Source organism: Amblyraja radiata, chromosome 11 (genome assembly GCF_010909765.2).
Source record: "Amblyraja radiata isolate CabotCenter1 chromosome 11, sAmbRad1.1.pri, whole genome shotgun sequence".
Taxonomy (NCBI): Eukaryota; Metazoa; Chordata; class Chondrichthyes; order Rajiformes; family Rajidae; genus Amblyraja; species Amblyraja radiata.
Window position 1 is genome coordinate 42,068,467 of NC_045966.1, and position 21,741 is coordinate 42,090,207.

The 21,741-nt window shown below is 41.2% G+C and overlaps 1 protein-coding gene across 8 annotated transcripts in view; it reads right to left on the minus strand.

The window, feature by feature from the left end:
- The window catches only part of diaph1 (diaphanous related formin 1), a 345,460-nt gene that overhangs the window by 68,260 nt on the left and 255,459 nt on the right, over positions 1-21,741 (minus strand). For all 8 annotated transcript variants that reach the window (XR_004413473.1, XM_033029846.1, XM_033029845.1 and 5 more), the window contains 5 exons: positions 14,500-14,598; positions 14,175-14,269; positions 12,806-12,907; positions 6,135-6,374; positions 2,387-2,516 (listed from right to left, as the gene is read on the minus strand). Coding sequence is in view for 7 of the 8 variants with exons in the window: in XM_033029846.1 (XP_032885737.1) it covers positions 2,387-2,516; positions 6,135-6,374; positions 12,806-12,907; positions 14,175-14,269; positions 14,500-14,598 (666 nt within the window). In the remaining variant the exon portion in view is untranslated. The remainder of the gene's footprint in view (positions 1-2,386; positions 2,517-6,134; positions 6,375-12,805; positions 12,908-14,174; positions 14,270-14,499; positions 14,599-21,741) is intronic.

Here is a 21,741-nt window from a genome sequence, read left to right on the forward strand (position 1 = left end):
CACATTCATTTATTGCATTGAAAAAGTCACTAATAGATCAAATGTGGCTTTTTTAAAATAATTATTTCCGCCAGTGTTGAAAAGAGTGTAAAAAGCACGTAAAGAATTAACATGCCCTGTTTCTACTTGGTTAGCTCTGGAGTCTCCTTAGGATCCAGCTTTAGCCCTGTTCTGACATGTTGCCCGTTGGTGATGTTATCCAACGCCAATGGTGCATGTAAACTAATGTCGCCCTCCAGTGCCTCTGATTTTTCATGTTCTTTGTTCATGTCTAGCCATGGAAAATAAAATGCTCTTCGTGGATACGAGAAAACCACACCTCTTTTCCCTTTACATTTTTAGCTTAGTTTAGTTTATTGTTGCATGACATCCAGTTAGCGGAAAGACTAAACATGATTACAATCAACATTGTCCATGGTCTTAATCCAATTGTCTTCCTTCTACCATATCATGCTATTCTTGCGCAAACTAAGCTTTCTATCACCAAGACTGCTTTCTGAACATCTCATCAATATCTCAGGCCAACCCAGACTCACTGAAGTATTCTTCCCTCCACATCTTCACTCTTTGCCTGCTCCTGTAATGTTTTCCAGCACTAGAGACCTTTTGAAGTTGATGTATGCCTTCAGTTCTAGTCTTTTACATATCTTCCAATTCTATTAATCCACCAATTGCGACGGTACCTTTAAACTTATACTTGTTTATTTTTATTGGGACATTGGTGACAATGGTGACTTTTGCTGTCCATCCCCATTTGCCCTGAATTGAGTTGATAGGTAATAATGAATTACACTGGTTGATTTACTGATACGCCCAATTGACTTTAGCAATACAGTGTAGAAACAGGCCCTTCGGCCGACTGAGTCTGCGCCGACCAGCAATCAGCCCGTATACTAGTGACAATTTACAGAAGTCAATTAACCTACAAACCTATATGTCTTTGGAGTGTGAGAGGAAATCAGACCACCAGGAGAAAACGCACGCGTCATAGGGAGAGCGTATGAACTCCGTACAGACAGCACCTGTAGTCAGGATCAAACCCGGGTCTCTGGCACTGCATGACGGAAACTCTACTGCTGCATCACTGGGTATTAGAAAATGTTGTTCTCAGATAGATACTTTTTAACAAAAATTGCTTTTGGAGCAATTTGGCAGGATCATGTTTGCAGAGAGCTTTTTCGTTCAATTCCAGATTTAATTGATTATATGAAATCAAATTCCTTCACTGAAATGGTGGTGTGCCAATTCACATGACTGGATTATTGTTCTGGAACTCAGGCTGTTCAGAACCTTAAAACACTGCACTGCCATACCCATCAAGATTAGGGATTCCATGCCTGGTTTATGTCTTACAAATGTTCTCTAAATTTATCCAGTCGTTTCTCTTCTCTTATGATCTGCCATGACCATACTTTTGGTCATCTGTTACCTTGTTTTATTTTATATAGTTTACCATTCTGTTAATAATACCTGTACAAAGCATTTTGGGATGCATTACACAATATTATCTCCAAAGACAGCAGAAGCACGTTAACATTTCTTTCTCAGGAAACTTTATTTAGATTTTCTTTTCCACAGACTAGGCCAGATATTTTGCCCATTTCTGGGGGGGTTCCAAATGAGAATATGATTGTTTTTCCACACGTCTTTGGAATGTGAGAGTAAACTAGAACACCTAGAGGAAACCCTCGACGTTACAGGAAGAATGTACACACTCTAAACAGACAGCTTCCGCGGTCAGGATTGAACCCGGGTCTCTGGCGCTGTAAGGCACCAATGCTACCGCTGCGCCTCTGTGCCGCCCTATTATTTTTCATTCAGTTGAAAAATGCTACGAAAGGGTTAAGGCAATTATAGCATCCAGACGCAGCAAAAGCTCTTGATGGAACCACAGTGAGCCCTAGCGATGATAATCTTTACTGCAAAATTAGTATATTTTAAACCAGTGCTCCAAATTATTAATTAAACACATACAAATCCCTATCAATGTAGGAATATGAATACTGTATTGTCACATGTGACGGCACAGTGAGATTATTTGCTTCCATACACAATGTATACAAATGTGCATATGTAGACAGGAAGCCTGGTCCTGCTGACGTCCATGGGCTTGCATCAGTCACAAGCTATTTGTCCCTCTTAATATGATTCTGCGTTTTAATATATTTGAGAGATATAAAAAAACACGGCACCATGCCAGTAAAGCAAACAGAAAGCTGGAGGCAAAGCATTCACTGCTAAGTAGGTCAGAGGCAGAGATGACTGCTGTACTAGCTCTGATCAATGGCTACCCACTTCACTGGGTGCATTAATGGATGGTGAGATTAATACTTTCTGGTTATTATCAAGGTCATTCTCCGCTTACACGCCTTATGCATATTTTTACCTCGGCTTGCTTTTTCCACATGGTTTAGATCCTCAGTGAAGTGAATAACCTCGGGGTACTGCTCTTCACAGGTTTCTGCTAAAAAGTGCATCAGTGTCATCTTCTGATCAGATGATTTTGTATCTTTTAACTGCAGAGAAAATAAAACAAAGTACAACCTTAATTTTATTTTTAAAATAAGGTCTGCAGAGGCAGTGTATTTTTGTCTGACAAAGCTGAATTTTATTGCCATGGGAAATAAAACTGCATCTTCCCAGTGGTAGTGAATGCTAACAGGGAAGCAGTTCTGATGGTGCTGGACCGCAAGTGCTTTACCTGATCTTAATCTTTGTCATGAGAGTGGGGCTAATTAGGACACAGAGAAAAATATTATAAACATTGTTCTTGTTTAATAAGTCATCCATTAATATTAGTGTATTTACCAGATGTGGGACACGCAGACAGGATCTGCATTTATAGCTTGTCCTTACTTACCCTTGAGCTTAGCAGCTTGCTACACTGTTTCAGAAGGCAGCTAACAATCTACGACCATTCTTCAGACTTTAGAGATACAGGGCGGAAACACACCTTTCAGCCCAACGAGTCCGCACCGACCAGCGATCACCCCGTACAGTAGCACTATCCAACACACTAGGGAGAATGTACATTTTTTTACCGAAGCCAATTAACCTACTTTGTGCATCTATGGAGTGTAGGAGGAAATCTGAGCTCACGGAAAATTCCTATGCGGTCAGAGAGAATGTACAAATTCCATACAGACAGCACCTGTTAGGCACTGGTGCTGTAAGGCAGCAACTCCACATCTGTGCCACTGTGCCTCATAAATAGGCAAAGTTTCGGATTGTGACCCAAATGTGTCTGGAGAACAGTCCCGACCAAAAACATTGCCTCTTAATTTCCTCTGAGATGCTGCATGACCCGCTGTGTTACTCCAGCACTTTGTGTCTTTTTTGTCAACCAGCATCTGCAATTCCTTGTGTCACCATTCTATAGGTTTGGAATCACTCAGATCAGAATGCATACAAATGGCTGATTTGCTTTTATATTGGTCATTAGCAAACCAAATGTTTTACAGCAATTGTCTCTCTTATGAATCTCTTATTTGATTAGTTGGCTGTTTAACTAGGTGGTATAAGTAGGAGGGAAAGGCATTAAGGACCCAAACTGATCAGCACTGTCAAATAAATGTCTGTGTGATGGCAGAACAAAGGCAAGATTGAGTTAAGTGTTATGTCCTTCATTTATCCACTATTGAGTAGTCTGATGATTAAGTTTAACTGAACTAATTTTACTCTAAATGCAAGAAACTGTCCTCAGTACAGTGGTAACCATACCTCTCCTAGTTTAAAACTATGGAAGGGAGTTGCAAAATAAGCAAACAAAATGTAACTTTAAAAATGTTTGGAATATACAGAACATTTTTAGAATTCGTTCAGACAACCTGCTACATTTAGAATCCCATTTAACATTGACATTTGCCTAGCATCAGAACACAAGAAATAGCAGATATAAGGTGTGTGGCCTCTTTAGCTTGCTCTGTAATATGACTCTATTTTCATATCCTGCATACTCTTTGATTCCATTAGGTGTAAAATACCCCATCTCAGCTCATAGCACACAAGATGGGATAGAGCACTCAAAGAATTGGAGTCTCAAATGGTCAATTTATGATGGTGAGGCTGCCCACCTAACTCTAGATTCTCCAGCTTAAGATAATGACCTTAAAGCATCTATCCTATAAATCCCTTCAGATCTTATCTCAACGAGATACTATCTCAACATTTAAGAAACACTTACACAGGTGCATGGATAGGATAGCTTTAGAGGGATATGGGCCAACCACAGGTATGTGGGACTCGAGTAGTTGGGGCATGTTGATCAGTGTGGCAAGGTGGGCCGAAGAGTCTGTTTACTGACAGTATGACTCTATGCCTCTATGAGATCATCATTCATAATACCTAAATGCTATTTCTCCTCAGTCTCTCCTTACAAAATTATTCCACATTCAAGCAATTAATCAATCACCGTGTTATCAAAGTAATATCAAAGCATCTGCTCCAGGATTTCATTCCAACCTTCCATGTGGGTTCCTTGTTCAGTTGCACAAATGAGCGGAAAAAAGAGAATAGGTTTTTTGACAGATCTTGAAGAGCTCAAGCTAATCAATAAATAATGAGTGAAAGTATTATGAAACCATTAGCATTACTGGTTTTGCGCATTGACAGGGATGCACTGGGCATAACCAAGCTTCTTTATCTACTCCTGCATCAAATAAGAATATTAAAAAACAGAAAACTGGAGATGAAAGTAAGATTTGGTCCACTCAGTCCATGGAAATCACTAATATTTTCAGGAATTACTTTAAGATTTTGTTAATGGGGCTTTGATCACTGTGCACTTCAGGGCATCATATAATGTTATCATCATCTCTCAAAAAAACTTTTATTCATTTTTTTGGGATCTATACATTGCCAGCAATGGCAATCTTGCCCATTCTAACTTTTCACGAGAAGGATGATGAGCAACCTTCTTCAACCACCACGGACATTTTGGTGAAGGAACTCCCACAAAACAGTTGATTAAGCTATGATGAATTATGATGGCTATCTAATTCAAGATAGTGGGAGACTTGGATAAGAACACATGTGGAGGTGATGATTCTATTTGCATGAAGCCTTATTCATGGTGGTATAGAGCACAGAAAAGTACAGGGTCAGGTCCATCGGGCCACAATATCTGTGCCAAACATGATGCCAAGTGAGACTAAGGTCATCTGACTGCACATGATCCATACCCTTCCATACACTACCTTTCCCTCGCTTCCATCTTGCTCCTATCAGATCAAAAGGCAGATTACTATCTAAATGGCGTCAATTTGGGAAAAGGGGAAGTACAATGGGATCTGGGGGTCCTTGTTCATCAGTCTATGAAAGTAAGCATGTAGGTACAGCAGGCAGTGAAGAAAGCGAATGGCATGTTGGCCTTTAAAAAAAAAAAGAATCGAATATAGGAGCAAAGAGGTCCTTCTGCAGTTGTGCAGAGCCCTAGTGAGACCACACCTGGAGTATTGTGTGCAGTTTTGGTCCCCTAAGTGAGGAAGGACATTCTTGCTATTGAGGGAGTGCAGGGTAGGTTTACAAGGTTAACTCCCGGGATGGCAGGACTGTCATATGCTGAGAGAATGGAGCAGCTGGGCTTGTACACTCTGGAGTTTAGAAGGATGAGAGGGTATCTCATTGAAACATATAAGATTGTTAAGGGTTTGGACACGCTAGAGGCAGGAAACATGATCCCGATGTTGGGAGAGTCCAGAACCAGGGTCCACAGTTTAAAAATAAGGAGTAAGCCATTTAGAACAGAGACGAGGAAACACTTTTTCTCACAGAGAGTGGTGAGTCTGTGGAATTCTCTGCCTCAGAGGGCGGTGGAGGCAGGTTCTCTGGATGCTTTCAAGAGAGAGCTAGATAGGGCTCTTAAAAATAGCGAAGTCAGGGGATATGGAGGGAAAGGATAGAACGTGGTACTGATTGGGGATGATCAGCCATGATCACATTGAATGGTGGTGCTGGCTCGAAGGGCTGAATGGCCTTCTCCTGCACCTATTGTCTATTATCTATTGTCTATCCATGCATTAAAAGCCTTGGGATTCTCATTAATCCCACTTGTCAAAGACATTTGTAATTGTATTTTATCTGCAAGAATTACACACAAATAGGTGCAACACTCACAGTACAGCAGTCCCACTTACTTTGCAAAGGAAACTAATGTTGAATCCATATGCTCCAGCATTCCGTGACCCTGCATTCATGAAGTTCCCCACCAAAAGGACGATTTCCATTAGCTTGGAAAAATTTTCACTGGACCTCACTTCCTCACAGGCCGCTTTCACCGACACAATGTCTGGTTTGAGGTTGTTAACTTGTTCTTCAAACTGCAGCTGAAATTGTATGGCGTTCAGTCGAGCCTCCAGGCGGGGCACGGAGCTCAACTGTGATTGGGAAGTACAAACACAATTCATGAATTCTTCAGAAACCAAGAAAACACAACATTAACACGTCTTTGTCAGCTTTGTGTCAGGTGCAAGCTAATAATCCGGGATTACTGTGTGCTCGTAAGTGATGGATAGGCATGCATAAATCAAGCGTGTTTCATTGTTTAGTTTAGTTTGGAGATTGAGCTTGGAAACATCCCCTTTGGCCCATCAAGTATGCGCCGACCAACGATCGCCCATACACTAGTTCCATCCTATAGATTAGGGATAATTTACAGAAGCCAATTAACCTGCAAACCTACACATCTTTAGAATATGGGAAGAAACCGGAGCTCCCAGAGGAAACTCATGCAATCACAGGGAGAACGTACAATCTCCATACATCAGCACCAGAGGTCAGGATCAAACCTGGGTCACCGGCGCTGTAAGGCAGCAACTCTAACGCTGTGTCACCCACCATATATCATATACATATTGTCATATGTCCTGAAATGGAACAATTAAATTCTTACATGTAGTCTCAGTAGACACTCAGTAGACACCATATTAAAATAAGTAATATATACAAACAAAAGAAACAATAAGATGCAAAAACAAAACCCCAAATCACTAGTGAAATCAAGGCTGATCATCTAAAACATTCTTGCTTTCCCCCCATATTCCTTGATTCCTTTAGCCCTAAGAGCTAAATTAACTCTCTTGAAAACATCCAGTATATTGGCCTCCACTGCCTTCTGTGGCAGAGAATTCCACAGATTTGCAGACTCTCTGGCTGAAAAATGTTTTCCTCATCTCAGTCCTAATTGCCTACCCGTTATTCTTAAACTGTGACCCCTGGTTCTGAACCCCCAGTATCGGTAACATTTTTCCTGCATCCTGCCTGTCCAATCCTTTAAGAATTTTATATGTTTCTATAAGATCTCCTCTCATCCTTCTAAATTCCAGTGAATACAAGCCCAGTCAGCCCATTCTTTCATATGTCAGTCCCGCCATCCGGGGAATTAACCTGTTGAATCTACACTGCACCCCCTCAATAGCAATAATGTCCTTCATAAAATTAGGAGACCAAAATTGCACACAATACTCCAAGTGCGGTCTCACCAGGGCCCTGTACAACTGCAGTAGGATCTCCTTGCTCCAAAACTCAAATCCTCTCGCAATGAAGGCCAATATGCAATTAGCTTTCTTCACTGCCTGCTGTACCTGCATGCTTACTTTCAGTGACTGATGTACAAGCACACCCAGGTCTCGTTGCACCTCCACTTTTCCGAATCTGACACCATTCAGATAATAATCTGCCTTCCTGTTCTTGCCACCAAAGTGGATAACCTCACTTTTATCCACATTATACTGCATCTGCGTTGCATCTGCCCACTCACCCAACCTATCCAAGTCATCCTGCAGCCTCCTAACATTCTCATCGCAGCTCATACTGCCACCAGCTTTGTGTCATCCGCAAACTTGGAGATGTCATACTTAATTCCCTCATCAAAATCATTAATATATATTGCAAATAACTGGGGTCCCAGCACCGAGCCTTACGGCACCCCACTAGTCACTGCCTGCCATTCTGAAAAGGACCCATTAATTCCAACTGTCTTCCTGTCTGCCAACCAGTTCTCTATCCATGTGAATACCCTACCCCCAATAGAATGTGCTCTAATTTTGCACACTAATCTCTTGTGTGGGACCCTGTCAAATGCTTTTTGAAAGTCCAGAGGCATCACATCCACTGGCTCTCCCTTATCCATTCTACTTGTTACATCCTCAATAAATTCCAGAAGATTAGTCAAGCATGATCTCCCCTTCATAAATCCATGCTGATTTTGACCGATCCTGTCACTGCTTTCCAAATGCACTGCCATAACATCTTTAACAATCGACTCAAGCAACTTCCCCACTACCGATGTAAGGCTAACTGGCCTTTAATTCCCCGCTTTCTCTCTCCTTCCTTTCTTAAAAAGTGGGGTTACATTGGCTTCCCTCTAGTCCACAGGAACTGATCCAGAGTCGAGAGATCATTGGAAAATGATTACCAAGATTTCTAGGGCCCCCTCCTTGAGAACTCTGGGATGCAGACCATCAGGCCCTGGGGATTTATCTGCCTTCAGTCCTAACAGTTTACCTAACACCATTTTCTGACTAATGTGGATTCCCTTCAGTTCCTCCCTCCCATTGGATCCTCGGTCCCCTAGTATTTCTGGGAGATTGTTTGTGTCTTCCTTAGTGAAGGCAGAACCAAAGTACTCGTTTAACTGTTCTGCAATTTCCTTGTTTCCCTATATAAATTCACCTGTCTCTGATTGTAAGGGACCTACATTTAGGGTCTTCACTAAACGTTTCCTTTTTACATATCTAAAGGTGCTTTTAGAGTCAGTTTTAATATTGCCCACAAGCTTTCTTTCATGCCCTTCCATCCCTCCCCCCCCCTCTTAATTAACCCCTTTGTCCTTCTCTGTTGAGTTCTCCGGTTTGCTGCTTCCTCTGGCCAATTTATATGACTTTACCTTGGATTTAACACTATCCTTGATTTCCCTCGTTAGCCACGGTTGAGTCGCCTTCCCCGTTTTATATTTTCGCCAGACAGGGATGAACATTATTTGGAGTTCATCCATGTGGTCTTTAAATCTTGGCCATTGCATCTCCACCGTCAATCCTTTAAGTATAATTTGCCAATCTATCCCAGACAATTCCCGTTTCATACCTTCAAAGTCTCCTTTCTTTAAGTTCAGGATCCTAGTCTCTGAATTAACCGTGTCATTCTCCATCCTAATGTAGAATTCCACCATATTATGGTCACTGTTGCCCCAGGGGCTCTGCACAACAAGATTGCTAACTATCTGTAGCTGCTCCTGAACCGGTAGCTGCTCCTGAACCTGGGCATTAAAGTATTCAGGTTCCCATGCCTTCTTTCCATTAGCAGGAGTGAAATGAGAGCTTGGCTAGGCCGGGGGAGAGGGGGGTGTCCTTGATGCATTTTGTAGAAAACTCGGGGAGCACCACTCAGGGCCTCCCACTTCTATTGCCTGCATTGTTTCCGTCATGACTTCAATGGTTCTTCATTGCAGATCACTTTGCATCATAAAACATGAAATGTTTTGTATGAATTACAATCTGTATTTCCTTCTCAGTGGCATTATTTTTCAGATTATGAGGAAGGCTGTGAAAGTATATACCGGGATATAGATCTGCTACAGAAATAGGCAGAGAAATGGCAGATGGAGTTTCATCCAAGCAGGTATGAGGAGTTGTACTTTGGGAGGTCAAATGCAAGGGGAACATATATAATTCATGGCATGGTCCTTAACAGCATTGCTATACAGAAGGATCTTGGGATGCAATTCCATAACTCCCAGAAAGTGGCAACACATGCAGATAGAGAGCTAAAGAAGGCATATGGTCTGCTTGCTTTCATAGGAGCATTGAGTATAAGGAGCAAGAAGTCATGATACAGAGTTATAGAACTTTGGTTAGACTCTATTTGGATGATTGTGTACAGTTCTGATTGCACCATTACAAGAAGTATTTGTAGGCTTTGGAAAGAGCGCAGAGGTGGTTGATCAGAATTATGTCTCCATTAGGGGGTATTAGCTACAGAGAGAGGTTGGACAGACTTGGATTGTTTTCTCTGGAATGTCAGAGGTTGTGTGGAGACAGGGTAGAATCCTTTTTCCAGGATGGAAAAATCATGGCTTCAAAATGAAGGGGGGCAATGTTTAAAGGAGTCAGTAAACTATTTTTTCACGAGGGTGGCCAGGGGTGCTGGTTGAAGAAGAAACATTAGTGGTATTTAAAATATCTATGGGTAGGCATATAGATATGCAGGGAATGGAGGGATATGGGTTATGTACAGGTGGATAAGTGATAGTCTGAGAATCATGTTCGGCACAGACATTCTGGGCTGAAAAGCCTGTTCTTATGCTGTATTGTTCTATGTTCTATAATCCAAGAATGAACGACATAACACGAATGGTGCTGTCTCCACAGTAAGGGGAGTAGAATAGTAATCGGGCATTGAAGTACACAGAAGCGTAACAATGCCCAGATTTTTATGAAGCGCGTCATTCAAATTAAGGAAATCAAAATTAAGTCTGTTTGGAAATTGCCATTGCAGTGCTAAGTGAGATCTATAGTGGCACTGAAATAGCTCAGTTGGGAGGACGTTAGAAGATCTAAAGATCCTTATTTCAATCCTGGGTTTAGGGCAGCATAGTGGCACCGTTGGTTGAACTGCTGTCTCACAGTGCCAGAGACCTGAGTTCGATCCTGAGCTTAGGTTCTGTCTGTGTGAAGTTTGCATGTTGTCCTTGTGCCTGTAAGAGTTTCCTCCGGGTGATCCGATTTTCTCCCACATAGCAAAGACGTATGGGTTATTTTTAGGTTAATTGGTCTCTGTAAATTGGCCTTAGTGTGTAGGGAGTGGAAGAGAAAGTGGGCTACCATAGAACCAATGTGAACGGGTGATCATTGGTCGGTGTGGACTCGGTGGACCAAAGGGGCCGTTTCCTTGCTGTATCTCTAAATTCCATAAAGTTCCATAAAGCCTGATTTTAGAAAGTAGTAAATCATATCACAATGAAAGGGGATAGGTGATGAAGATAAATTGATTTACGATATTAATACATGGGAAGCAAGGTTAGCTCAAGATGAAAGGAATCATAATAAAAGGCTGCAAACAAAAAGACAGTGCATCACAGGATTTAATATCAGAGTTCTGCTGGATGTGACCCAAAGATCAGCAAAGAAAAGGGGAAATCAATTTTTCTTCTGCCTAATCATCATCCTTCTCTGACATTGCAAAGAAAATCTAATCTCATCCGTAGCACAACATCCTTGAATTAATGATTTAGCTTTTTAACATTCATTGACTATTCATGGGTCAGTTTCTGCGGCTGTGCTGATCATGTGTGACTTTGGGTGTCAACAGCCAACTCAGTTTGGAGGTTAGACACAAAAAGCTGGAGTAACTCAGCGGGACAGACAGCATTTCTGGAGAAAAGGAATAGGTGACGTTTCGGGCCGAGACCCTTCTTCAGTCTGAGAGTCAGGGGGAAGGGAAACGAGAAGATATAGATGGTGATACAGAGAGATACAAATGATTTAAAAAATTACAAAAAAAGTAACGATGAAATAGGAAACAGTCTAGTTGCCAGGTTACTAGTTGCCAAACATTTTAACTGTCCTTCCCATTCCCATGCTGACCTTTCTGTTCGAGACCTCCTCCACTGTCAGAGTGAGGCCACACGCAAATTGGGGAAACAGCATCTCATATTTATTTTGGGCAACATTCAACCCTGTGGTATGAACGCTGATTTATCTAATTTCAAATAACTCCTGCATTCCCCCCCCCCCGTCATGCTGTTAGTTCCACTGTTCCCATCCTTGTTTCCCTGTCATCAGCACATCTTCCCAAGAAAACTATGGACCATTATGGACTTCACCCTTCCTGAGGTCATCTGTTGCCGGCCATGTTTTGTTTTTGCCTTTTTTTTTTCCAGATCTCCCTCCCCCAACCCTTCCACCTCTGTCTTTCAGTCCGAAGAAGGGTTCAGATCCAAATCGTCCCCTATTCCTTCTTTCCAGAGATGCTGCTGATCCACTGAGTTCCTCCAGCATTTTGTATCTATCTTCAGTTTAGAGAGGCAGTCTTATTAGATGGTGCATGTTCAATGCACCAAATTGCAGCACAGTGCAAAGTAAAATGTAATGCTATCTGAGTACATGTTTTGGGGATAGAATAATACAAAGGTATGAAAGGTAGGTACCAGAATATAAGATTGAGGTGATTTGGTATGTTGATGAAAATTCTCTTGAATTTATGCAGCTGCACAGTAGAGAGCATATTGATTGGTTCCATCACGGCCCGGTTCGGCAACTCAGACGCCCAGGAACGATGGCTTTGGCAAAAAGTGGTGTATACCACCTGGTCCATCATGGGTACTGACCTCCTCACCATCAAAGGGATATAGAAGAGGCGCAGCCTAAAAAAGGCAGCCAACATCATCAAGGATCCACACCACTCATTTCACTCCTGCCATTGTTAAGGTGGTATAGAAGTCTGAAAACAGTAATGTCCAGGTTCAGAAGCAGCTTCTTCCCAATAACCATCAAGCTCTTGAACACCAGGAACTCTAACTAAACTCTAACAAAACTCTGAACTGCCTGGTTGCACTAGGCACTTGGGGCTTTGTTTTTGCACTATATTGCACGTATTTTTTTTTTGTTTGATATATTATCTATTGAGTATTATGTTTACAAACCTGCTGTGCTGCAAGAATTTAATTGCTTCATTTCGGGTCATAGGACAATAAAACACTGTCGACGCTCTTGACTCTTAATATTATATGCATTATGACTCTGCAAACATCACCAAATGAGGACTACTTTTTTTCTGGTTGCTTTTAGTACATGAATACAAGAATACATACTATTACGATAAACTGCTCTGGTTCTGAGAGATCATTGTATTCCTCTTTCAACTCAAGTAAAGCATTCAACTGCTCCTGCGATGGAAGCTGCTTCACAAGGTTCTGAAAAGAAGGCAGATGTATATTATTACCTACAGTTATAGCAATGTCTCGACTGAAAACTGCTAGCATGAATATTATAATGAACTATAATGAACAATCATTTGACCATCACACGATCAAGAAACATGGTAATGACAAAAATAATTACAAGCCAACAAGAAATCAGTTTAAAGTTAATTGCAAAATTGATCATTACATGTTTTCAGGCTCATTAAAGCTCCAATGACTATTAGATTAAATTTCATAAAATTTATTAACAGCAAGGACTGCCAACTCATCGACAACATCTTTCAGATGGCTGGTATTATCAAAGTCACTTTCTCATGTGGTAGTTTATCTTCCAGAGACAACAAAATCTGAGCTAAACATAGAAGATGTTGGAAACAATCAGCGTAATTCAGATTAATGCAAATGGGTGCTCGATTGTTGGCAGAGACTCAGTGCCAATAAACAATAGACAATAGGTGCAGGAGTAGGCCATTCGGCCCTTCGAGTCAGCAACGCCATTCAGTGTGATCATGGCTGATCATCCACAATCAGTACCCCGTTCCTGCCTTTTCCCATATCCCCTGACTCCGCTTCTTTCAGAGCCCTATCTAGCTCTCTCTTGAAAGTATCCAGAGAACCGGCCTCCACCGCCCTCCGAGAGAGAATTCCACATACTCACAACTCCCTGTGTGAAAAATGGGACATGGGACATGTTTCCACCCCATGTGCCTCTATGCCTTTGGAACAAGTTTGTATCTATGTGCTCTGTTAATTGTGGTTACAATTAGTCTGATTGTACGGCAAGCAGTGAAGACCCAAAATGAAACATGTAGTCAGTATAATTTACACTTACAACAAAGATAATTATGTAGATTGTTTTTACAGAGACAGGCAGAGGAGAGAAATGATGGAAGTGGGGACAATGTTGAGGTGTATAATATTGATGAACTCCATCCTATCCACCCTGGTCTAACCCGTCCCTACCTATGTCCAAGACTCTTCGTCTCTTCAATGACTTCCATTTTCTAGGCCCCCACTCCCTCATCTTTACTATGGATAAACCACAGCCATCTTTGGTATAACCCAGTTGCAGTTCCTTCCTACACTAAATGTTTCACCTAATATCTACTAAGCCATTGGGGAGCTAAATTATGTAAAATATTGAATATAGAACGTATTGATTATTAAAAGGGACAGACAACCAAAAAAAGCTTTGCATCCATCCCACATTTATGATGTGAGTTGTAAACTAGTTTTAGTAATAATAGGGAGTACTTGCTTGGATCAGTGATTCTGTAAGACGCTTCTCATCCACCTCAAGAATCATTCTTTTTATTTCTTCATATGGCAAGCGGTGAGAACCCAAGAATATAGCTGTACAAAATGAAACATATTACATATATGTGCTGTTATTTAAAAAGTACATTTACAATAAAACTAATCAAGTAGAAATTCCAACAATCATGATAAATTATTCAACAATCATCTACGATGAAAGTGGATGCCTGGTTTTGGTTGATCTGATTTGTTAATCATTTACCTTATTCTATCAGACCAAAGATTAATGGACACATACAAATAGACAACCTAATCAAAGAACTTACACAAATTCTGAGCTGTTTTGCCATCCAATACTTTAAGTTCTTTAACTTTTTTCTTTTGTGTTGTTTTTTTCTCATCTGTGTCTTGTTGTTCCTTTTTAGCTGTGCATAAAAAAAAATAACAACACTAGATTTGATGTCCGACAGTTGAAACACAGAATAAAAGTGTAAATCAATTCCAAAGCTGTAATACTCCCAAACTGCATGCTTAATTATAATGTGAGCCAATAAGTGTAATAAAGTTGAAAAATAAGGACAACTATGAAAATTATTGGTGGTATGATTAAGAAATAATTAGCTTGAAGCACAAACTGGAGGCAAGCACGTTATGAGGGGGTGACCACATTGAAAGTTACCAAATTGTGAAAGGCCTAGACAGAGTGGATGTGGAGAGGATGCTTCCACTAGTGGGTGAGTCTACGACCAGAGGCCATAGCCTCAGAATAATAAGACGTACCTTTTGAAAGGAGTTGAGGAGGGACTTCTTGAGTCAGAGTGTGGTGAATCTGTGGAATCCATTGCCATAGAAGGTTGTGGGGGCCAAGTCAATTGATATTTTTAAGGTGGAGATTGACAGATTCTTAATTAGTAAGGGTGTCAGGGATATAGGGAGAAGGCAGGAGAATGCGGTTGCGAGGGAAAGTTATATAAAGCGGCAATTAGTAGACAAAGTAGACTTGATGGGCCAAATGGCCTAATTCTGCTCCCGTAACTTATGAACTTATGTCTTCTAGTTTGTGAATTTCGTACTTCTTTCCCCCTCTCTCCTAGGCGCCAAATTCAACTTTGCAGTGACATTACTCTTGCTTCCAAATCAAAGACTGACTAGGCTTCAAAACCATTTACTTGGATACATTTCAGCATGGCATTAAGATACTTAGTTCTGGAAAGATGAAGAATTGGTTGGAAAAGATAGAATAATAAGTTTGCTATTCTATTATATATTTCATATGTGGAGTTCTCTGCCCCAGAGTGGATTTCTCTGCTACAGAAAGCAGTGGAGGCCAATTCACTGGATGTTTTCAAGAGAGTTAGATTTTGCTCTTAAGGCTAACAGAATCAAGGGATATGGGGAGAAAGCAGAATTGGGGTACTGATTTTGTTTGATTAGCCATGATCATATTGAATGGCGGTGCTGACTAGAAGGGCTAAATGGCCTACTCCTGCACCTATTTTCTAGGTTTCTATGTTTCACAACTTTGGATGTGACAAAACATCTTCTGTATATTGACAGCTGGGTTTCAAAACTGCCCTTACATAATGGAACTTCATTATATTCCTGCTTGCCTACTTTCTGGCAGTGGCGGCACAGTAGCGCAACAGTAGAGTTGATGTCCTACCATGCCAGAGATCCGGGTTTGATCCTGACTACAGGTGCTATTCTGTACGGAGTTTATACGTTCTCTCTGTGACCATGTGGACTGTCTCTCAATACTCTGGTTTCCTCCCACACTCGGAGGGCCTACAGGTTTGTAGGTTAATTAGTTTCGGTAAAAATTGTAAATCATCCCTAGTGTGTATGATAGTGCCAATGTACGGAGATCGCTGGCCAGCGCTAATTCAATGGGCCAAAGAATCTGTTGCCGCGCTGTATCTCTAAACTAAACCAATAACATTTTACATCCAATAACATACATTATTTAAATGCAGTCACCTTTGTCAAGTAGCTAATTTGTGCACAGCCACACCTCAGATATATCAAAATCTCATCATTATTCAATTTTCCACCTTGTAGGAATCACAAACTATAGTGCAATATGTAAATGTTTCAGGATACTACTGTCATTACCCAATGGACATTCTGCATAGTGTCTTACTACATACACTCAGTATATCTCAAAATGTTTCAAAAGTTTGATTGTAATCATGTATAGTCTGGATAGCATGCAACAACAAAAAAACATTTCCCTTACCTTGGTACATGTGACAATAACGTTATTTTGCCAACTAACAAATTTGTGGCCTCGTTACCAATTGGTCTCAAGAAAATGAAAATAATCTTCCCCCTCCCTCCTTAAAAGTTTTTTTACAAACTGTTTCCTAGAATGCGGCACAACCACTGATTTATCAAAATGTAACTTTGCTCCAGATTCAGAGACAGCTTCTTCCCATCTGTTATGAGGCAACTGAACCACTCTATCAATAACTAGAGTGGTCCTGAGCTACAATCTACTTCATTGCAGGCCCTCTGACTATTTTTAATCGGACTTCTCTGGACTTTATTATCTTGCAGTAAACATTATTCCCTTTATCATGTATCTGTGCACAGTGGATGGCTCGATTGTAATCATGTATTGTTTTTCCGTTGGCTGGCCAGCAGCAACAAAGGCTTTTCACTGCACACGTGACAATAAACAAAACTGCAAACTACCTTTTATTTTATATTTTATATCTCTTTCCATAAAGTTAAGGATCCCATATGTTTCATTTAAAGCAGTTTCTGTTTAATTAACTGATGTCATCAGCCAGAATTCTGATAAGGGTTTTATAATTAGTCTCAGAGCTTCTGGATTAGAAAGAAGCTGAAGTGAAATAAAACAATTGACAAAGGGTTGTTCAATTAGTTCTGCAGATAAGTAGATGTTTCCATTTGGCTGAATGACACTCATGTGGGATACATCCATTTGTACCTTCAATATAGGTTGAGATCTTCCCAAAAGTAACCACAAAATCATTATGAAGGCAGAAATAGGCAAGATTATAGAATCAGTCTTTAGAATTACATTCCTTTGAGATTTATATTTTCCAAATGAGAGGAGCAGAAGTAGTTCTATGAGGAATTAACAACAAAAAAAAGAACGCATCTAAACTGTAAGGTAGGCCACAGATTTACATCAACCCAATTAGCACCATGTGGGGAATTCATTCCCATTATCAGCAGATGTCTCTGAATGACGTGTTTAATACTATCCTTCAACATAAGAGGCTTTATTCTATCATCTTGAATGGTGATCTTGTTGAGCTGCTGATTTTTTTTCACTTATGCAGCATGGCAACATGCCCTTTGTCCCAACTTGCTCACGCCGACCAACATGCCCCATCTACACTAGTCCCACCTGCCTGCATTTGGCCCATATCCCTCTAAACCTATCCTATCCCTGAAAGAGTGGTAGTGAGCTACTTTGTTACATCACTGGAGTCTCTTTGGTGAAGAAGCACTGCTGTTGTGGAGAACATACTAGGATTTGGCCTGAATGACGATGAAGGAACAGTGATGTACTTCAAAGTCAGCATGGCATGTGACTTTGAATGAAGCATGCAGCGGATGGTATTCCCATACCACCAGTTCAAAACCCTTGTCCTTTTAGGCAGAAGATATCTTGGGTTGGACTCCCTGATCAGCATGGTGTATGCAAAGAACTGCGGTATAGTTTGTAGATGATCCAACAACTATTGCACAGTAGTGGAAAAATGAATATTTAGATTGGGTGATTGGTTTAGTGATCAAGTTGGTTGTTTTTCCCTGGATGGTATCAAGCTTCTGTTGAGTTTTTTGAAATTGAATTGAATGATTGAAAGATACAGCATGGAAACAGGTCCTTCAGCCCACCGAGTCAATGATCACCATCGATTACATTGGTTCTATGTTATCCCACTTTTACATCCACATCCTAAACAATGGGGGCAATTCACAGAAACCAATTAACCTACAAACCTGCACGTCTTAAAGACATTGGGTGAAACTGGAGCATCCGGAGGAAACCGACAGTCACAGACAGCACCCGAGGTCAGGATCAAACCTGGGTCACTGACCTTGCGATACAACTGCTCTACCAGTTACGCCACTGCCCTGTCCTTGCTGGAATTTCACGCAAGTATTAGATCGCACTCCTAGCACTTGTCATCTTGGCAGTGTCAGGAGGCAAATTCCGCGCTTGAGGATATCCAGCTTTTGACCTGAGAATTGATCTCCAACTGTAAGTATGGTGCTGGTCGAGCTGCATTTCTCATCAATGTTGATCCTTATGCCCCTGTCCCACTTAGGAAACCTGAACGGAAACCTCTGGAGACTTTGCGCCCCACCCAAGGTTTCCATGCAGTTCCCGGAGGTTGCAGGTGGTTGCCGGAGGTTGCAGGTAGTGGAAGCAGGTAGGGAGTCTGACAAAAACCTTCGGGAACCGCACGGAAACCTTGGGTGGGGCGCAAAGTCTCCAGAGGTTTCTGTTCAGGTTTCCTAAGTGTGACAGGGGCATAAGGATGTTGATGGTTGGAGACCCGGCAATGTAAGGTTATGTAGTTGGTTTCTCACACATTGGAGATGGACATTGCCTGGTACTTGTGAGAAAATGTTACTTAACAGCTCGGGTGAAATGCTACCTAAGCATTCCTGCAGGCAAGGGATGAAGGAATGGACTGCTACACTTGTTGAGGAATGACAAATGGAATTTGAATATTATGCAATAATCAACAAGCAAGCCTCCTCATTATCTTACAATAGGACATTGATGAAACATATTGTTCTGGGGGACTTCGGTCCGGTCCAGTCTCCCCCTCTGTTTCCCACTCGCATATATCTGCTCCCTCTCTCTCGCTGTTCCACCTTGCTCTCCCACTACCTGGCACCCCCGTTCCTCAGATTAAATATATTTTTACACATAAATTATGAATAAAGATTAGAATTTATACACATTAATGCTGCCAGCACTTCGTTCGCTTTTTCTTTATAGCGAGTGATCTTTGACAAATTCCATGATTCCTTGCGTTTTTCGGAATACCGGACTCGCTTATTACATAGAGGGAAACAAATTGACTAAAAACTAGCTTCTGAAATGGTTAAGATTGTAGAAAGAACTTGAGATGGATTCACAAAGCTGGTTACACGCAGTTGGTTTACAATAACATTTAACAGCAATTGTTCTGCTGTTTCACTGCATGAAAATGATCTGATTAAATTAAGAGCCCATAATATCACAAAACAGATCAATAACACTGAATTGGTTCCGGTATAAACCAGAGAAATAAAGCTTCTGGGAAACAGACTGATCAAATTAAAATGCTTTGCCACTGACAGATGTAGCTTCTTCAAACCAACCAGTGGTTTAATATTCTCCAAACCTACTCATGCTAAATGAAACTATATATCCCCATTATTTGGTATTCTCCCCAATCCTGGTGGCTCCTCCTCCACTCTATCCTGGTACCCCTGCACCCCCATAACAAAAAACCTAATCTTGATGGCTTCTCCCGTTAGACTCCCCTATACTGTACACTAGCACTATCCTACACACTAGAGACGATTTCCAATTCTTTACCAAAGCAAATTAACCTGCAAATCTGCATGACTTGAGTTTGGGAAGAAATGGGAGAACCTAGAGAAAACCCACGCGGTCACAGGGCAAATGTACAAACTCTATACAGACAGTACCCGTAGTCAGGATCGATCCCGGGTTGAAAGGCATCAAGCGCTGTAAGGCATCAACTCCACCGCTGAGCTGTTCCTTGGCACAAGTAGGGTTTCACGGTGGCGTAGTAGAGTTCCTGCCTTACAGCGCCAGAAACCTGGGCTCACTCCTGACCATGGCTGCTGTCTGTGCGGAGTTTGTATGTTCTCCCTGTGACCACGTGAGTGTTCTCTGGCTGCTCCGGGTATCTCCTATACTGCAAAGGTGTACAGGTTTGTAGGTTAACTGGTTTTGGTAAAAATTGTAAATTGTCCCTAATGTGTAGGGTAGTGCTAGTGTATGTGGATCGCTGGTCGGCGTGGATTCGGATGGCCGAAGAGCCTTTTTCCGTGCTGTATCTCTAATCTGAACTAAAATAAGTACAATTTTTTTGTATGAAATGCTAAACAAGCGTGTGTACTTCTGTTCAAATGGTTCTAAAATAACCCACAACACTTTTTGAAGAACAAGAATTACTGCTGGTGACTTGATTAACAGTTCTAACATGGATGCACATCTAAAACAAACGATTTTCTGACTCATTTAGTAACTAAATTAACTGCGCTTATAGGTAACCTTCTGGTTGAAAATTGTGTTAAAAACTTAAAACAGGATGACATTACTTGAAAAATTTTCTTTTACCAATGACTGCTTACGTCCAATAGCCATACCCTTTCACTAAAGTAAGCAGGAAGTTCTGGAATATGACCTTCTCCGTTGCCCCTGACAAGGTCAATCCATGATCAAGCAACAGGAAGTACAGGCAGTAGTGTTTTCACCGGTTTTGACATTCCTTAATTTCAAAAGATGAAACCGCACAAAGGAAAAACAGATGTGTTATTTGAAACCAAATGCCAGTCAGCTTGCCATCGCTTTGGCCACTGCTGGATTCAGTTACTGCTAAGGCTGTCAAAAATCTCAGAAACTGCAGAAAATTGCTTTCATAGCCAGCTGCATGTTTTATTCTCTTACTTTAATTTCAATTTCCAGCCTCCCCTGTCTGCAAAAGACTAGACTCTTTTTGGATTACTGCCTTGTGAATGCCACCCAACCTCTAGCCAGATCAGCCATGCTACATCTGCAAACTTTAGCAGAAGGTGTTGACAGACTGAATGCAGTCAGACACAATCCAGTCCTTACTGAGCAAGCTTGTATGGGCAACAGGATATAGCTTTTCAACAAAATAAATCTGGACTGATTTCTCCCTCTACCCCAACAACATGAAAGCTCAAGTCACAAAAGGTAATTACAGTGACCTGAATGAATGTTTGAAGGATGAAACTTACTGAATAGTGAAAGGCCTGAACAGAGTGATTGTGTAGAGGATGCTTCGACAAGTGGAAGAGTCTAGGCACAGAGGCCGTAGCCTCAGAATTAAAGGACGTACCTTTAGAAAGGAGATAAGGAGGAATTTTATTCGTCAAAGGGTGAATTCATTGTCACAGATGCCTTTGGAGGCCAAGTCAATGGATGTTTTTAAGGCAGAGATTAACAGATTGGTGATTAGTAAGGGTGTCATGGTTATGGGGTGAAGGCAGGAGAATGGGATTAAGAGGGAAAAATAGATCAGCCATGATTGAATGGTGGAGTAGACTTGATGGCCCAAATGGCCTAATGCTCCTCCTAGAATTTTGAGCCTGGTTGAAGAGCACTAGAATGGACTAGGAGTTGAGGTCTTCTGGCTTTTATGAATGAGTTGCACATCTGGGGCATTTCGCACTGGGAATTCCTCCCTGTATTTTCTCGGGTCCAACAAAGATCCAGTTCTCCGTCAATCATTGTGTCAGTGAGGTTCAATTGCTTTCAGTTCCAATCTCAGCATTGTATTTAAATGCAGATTATGTCAAAATAAAATCAGATTGTT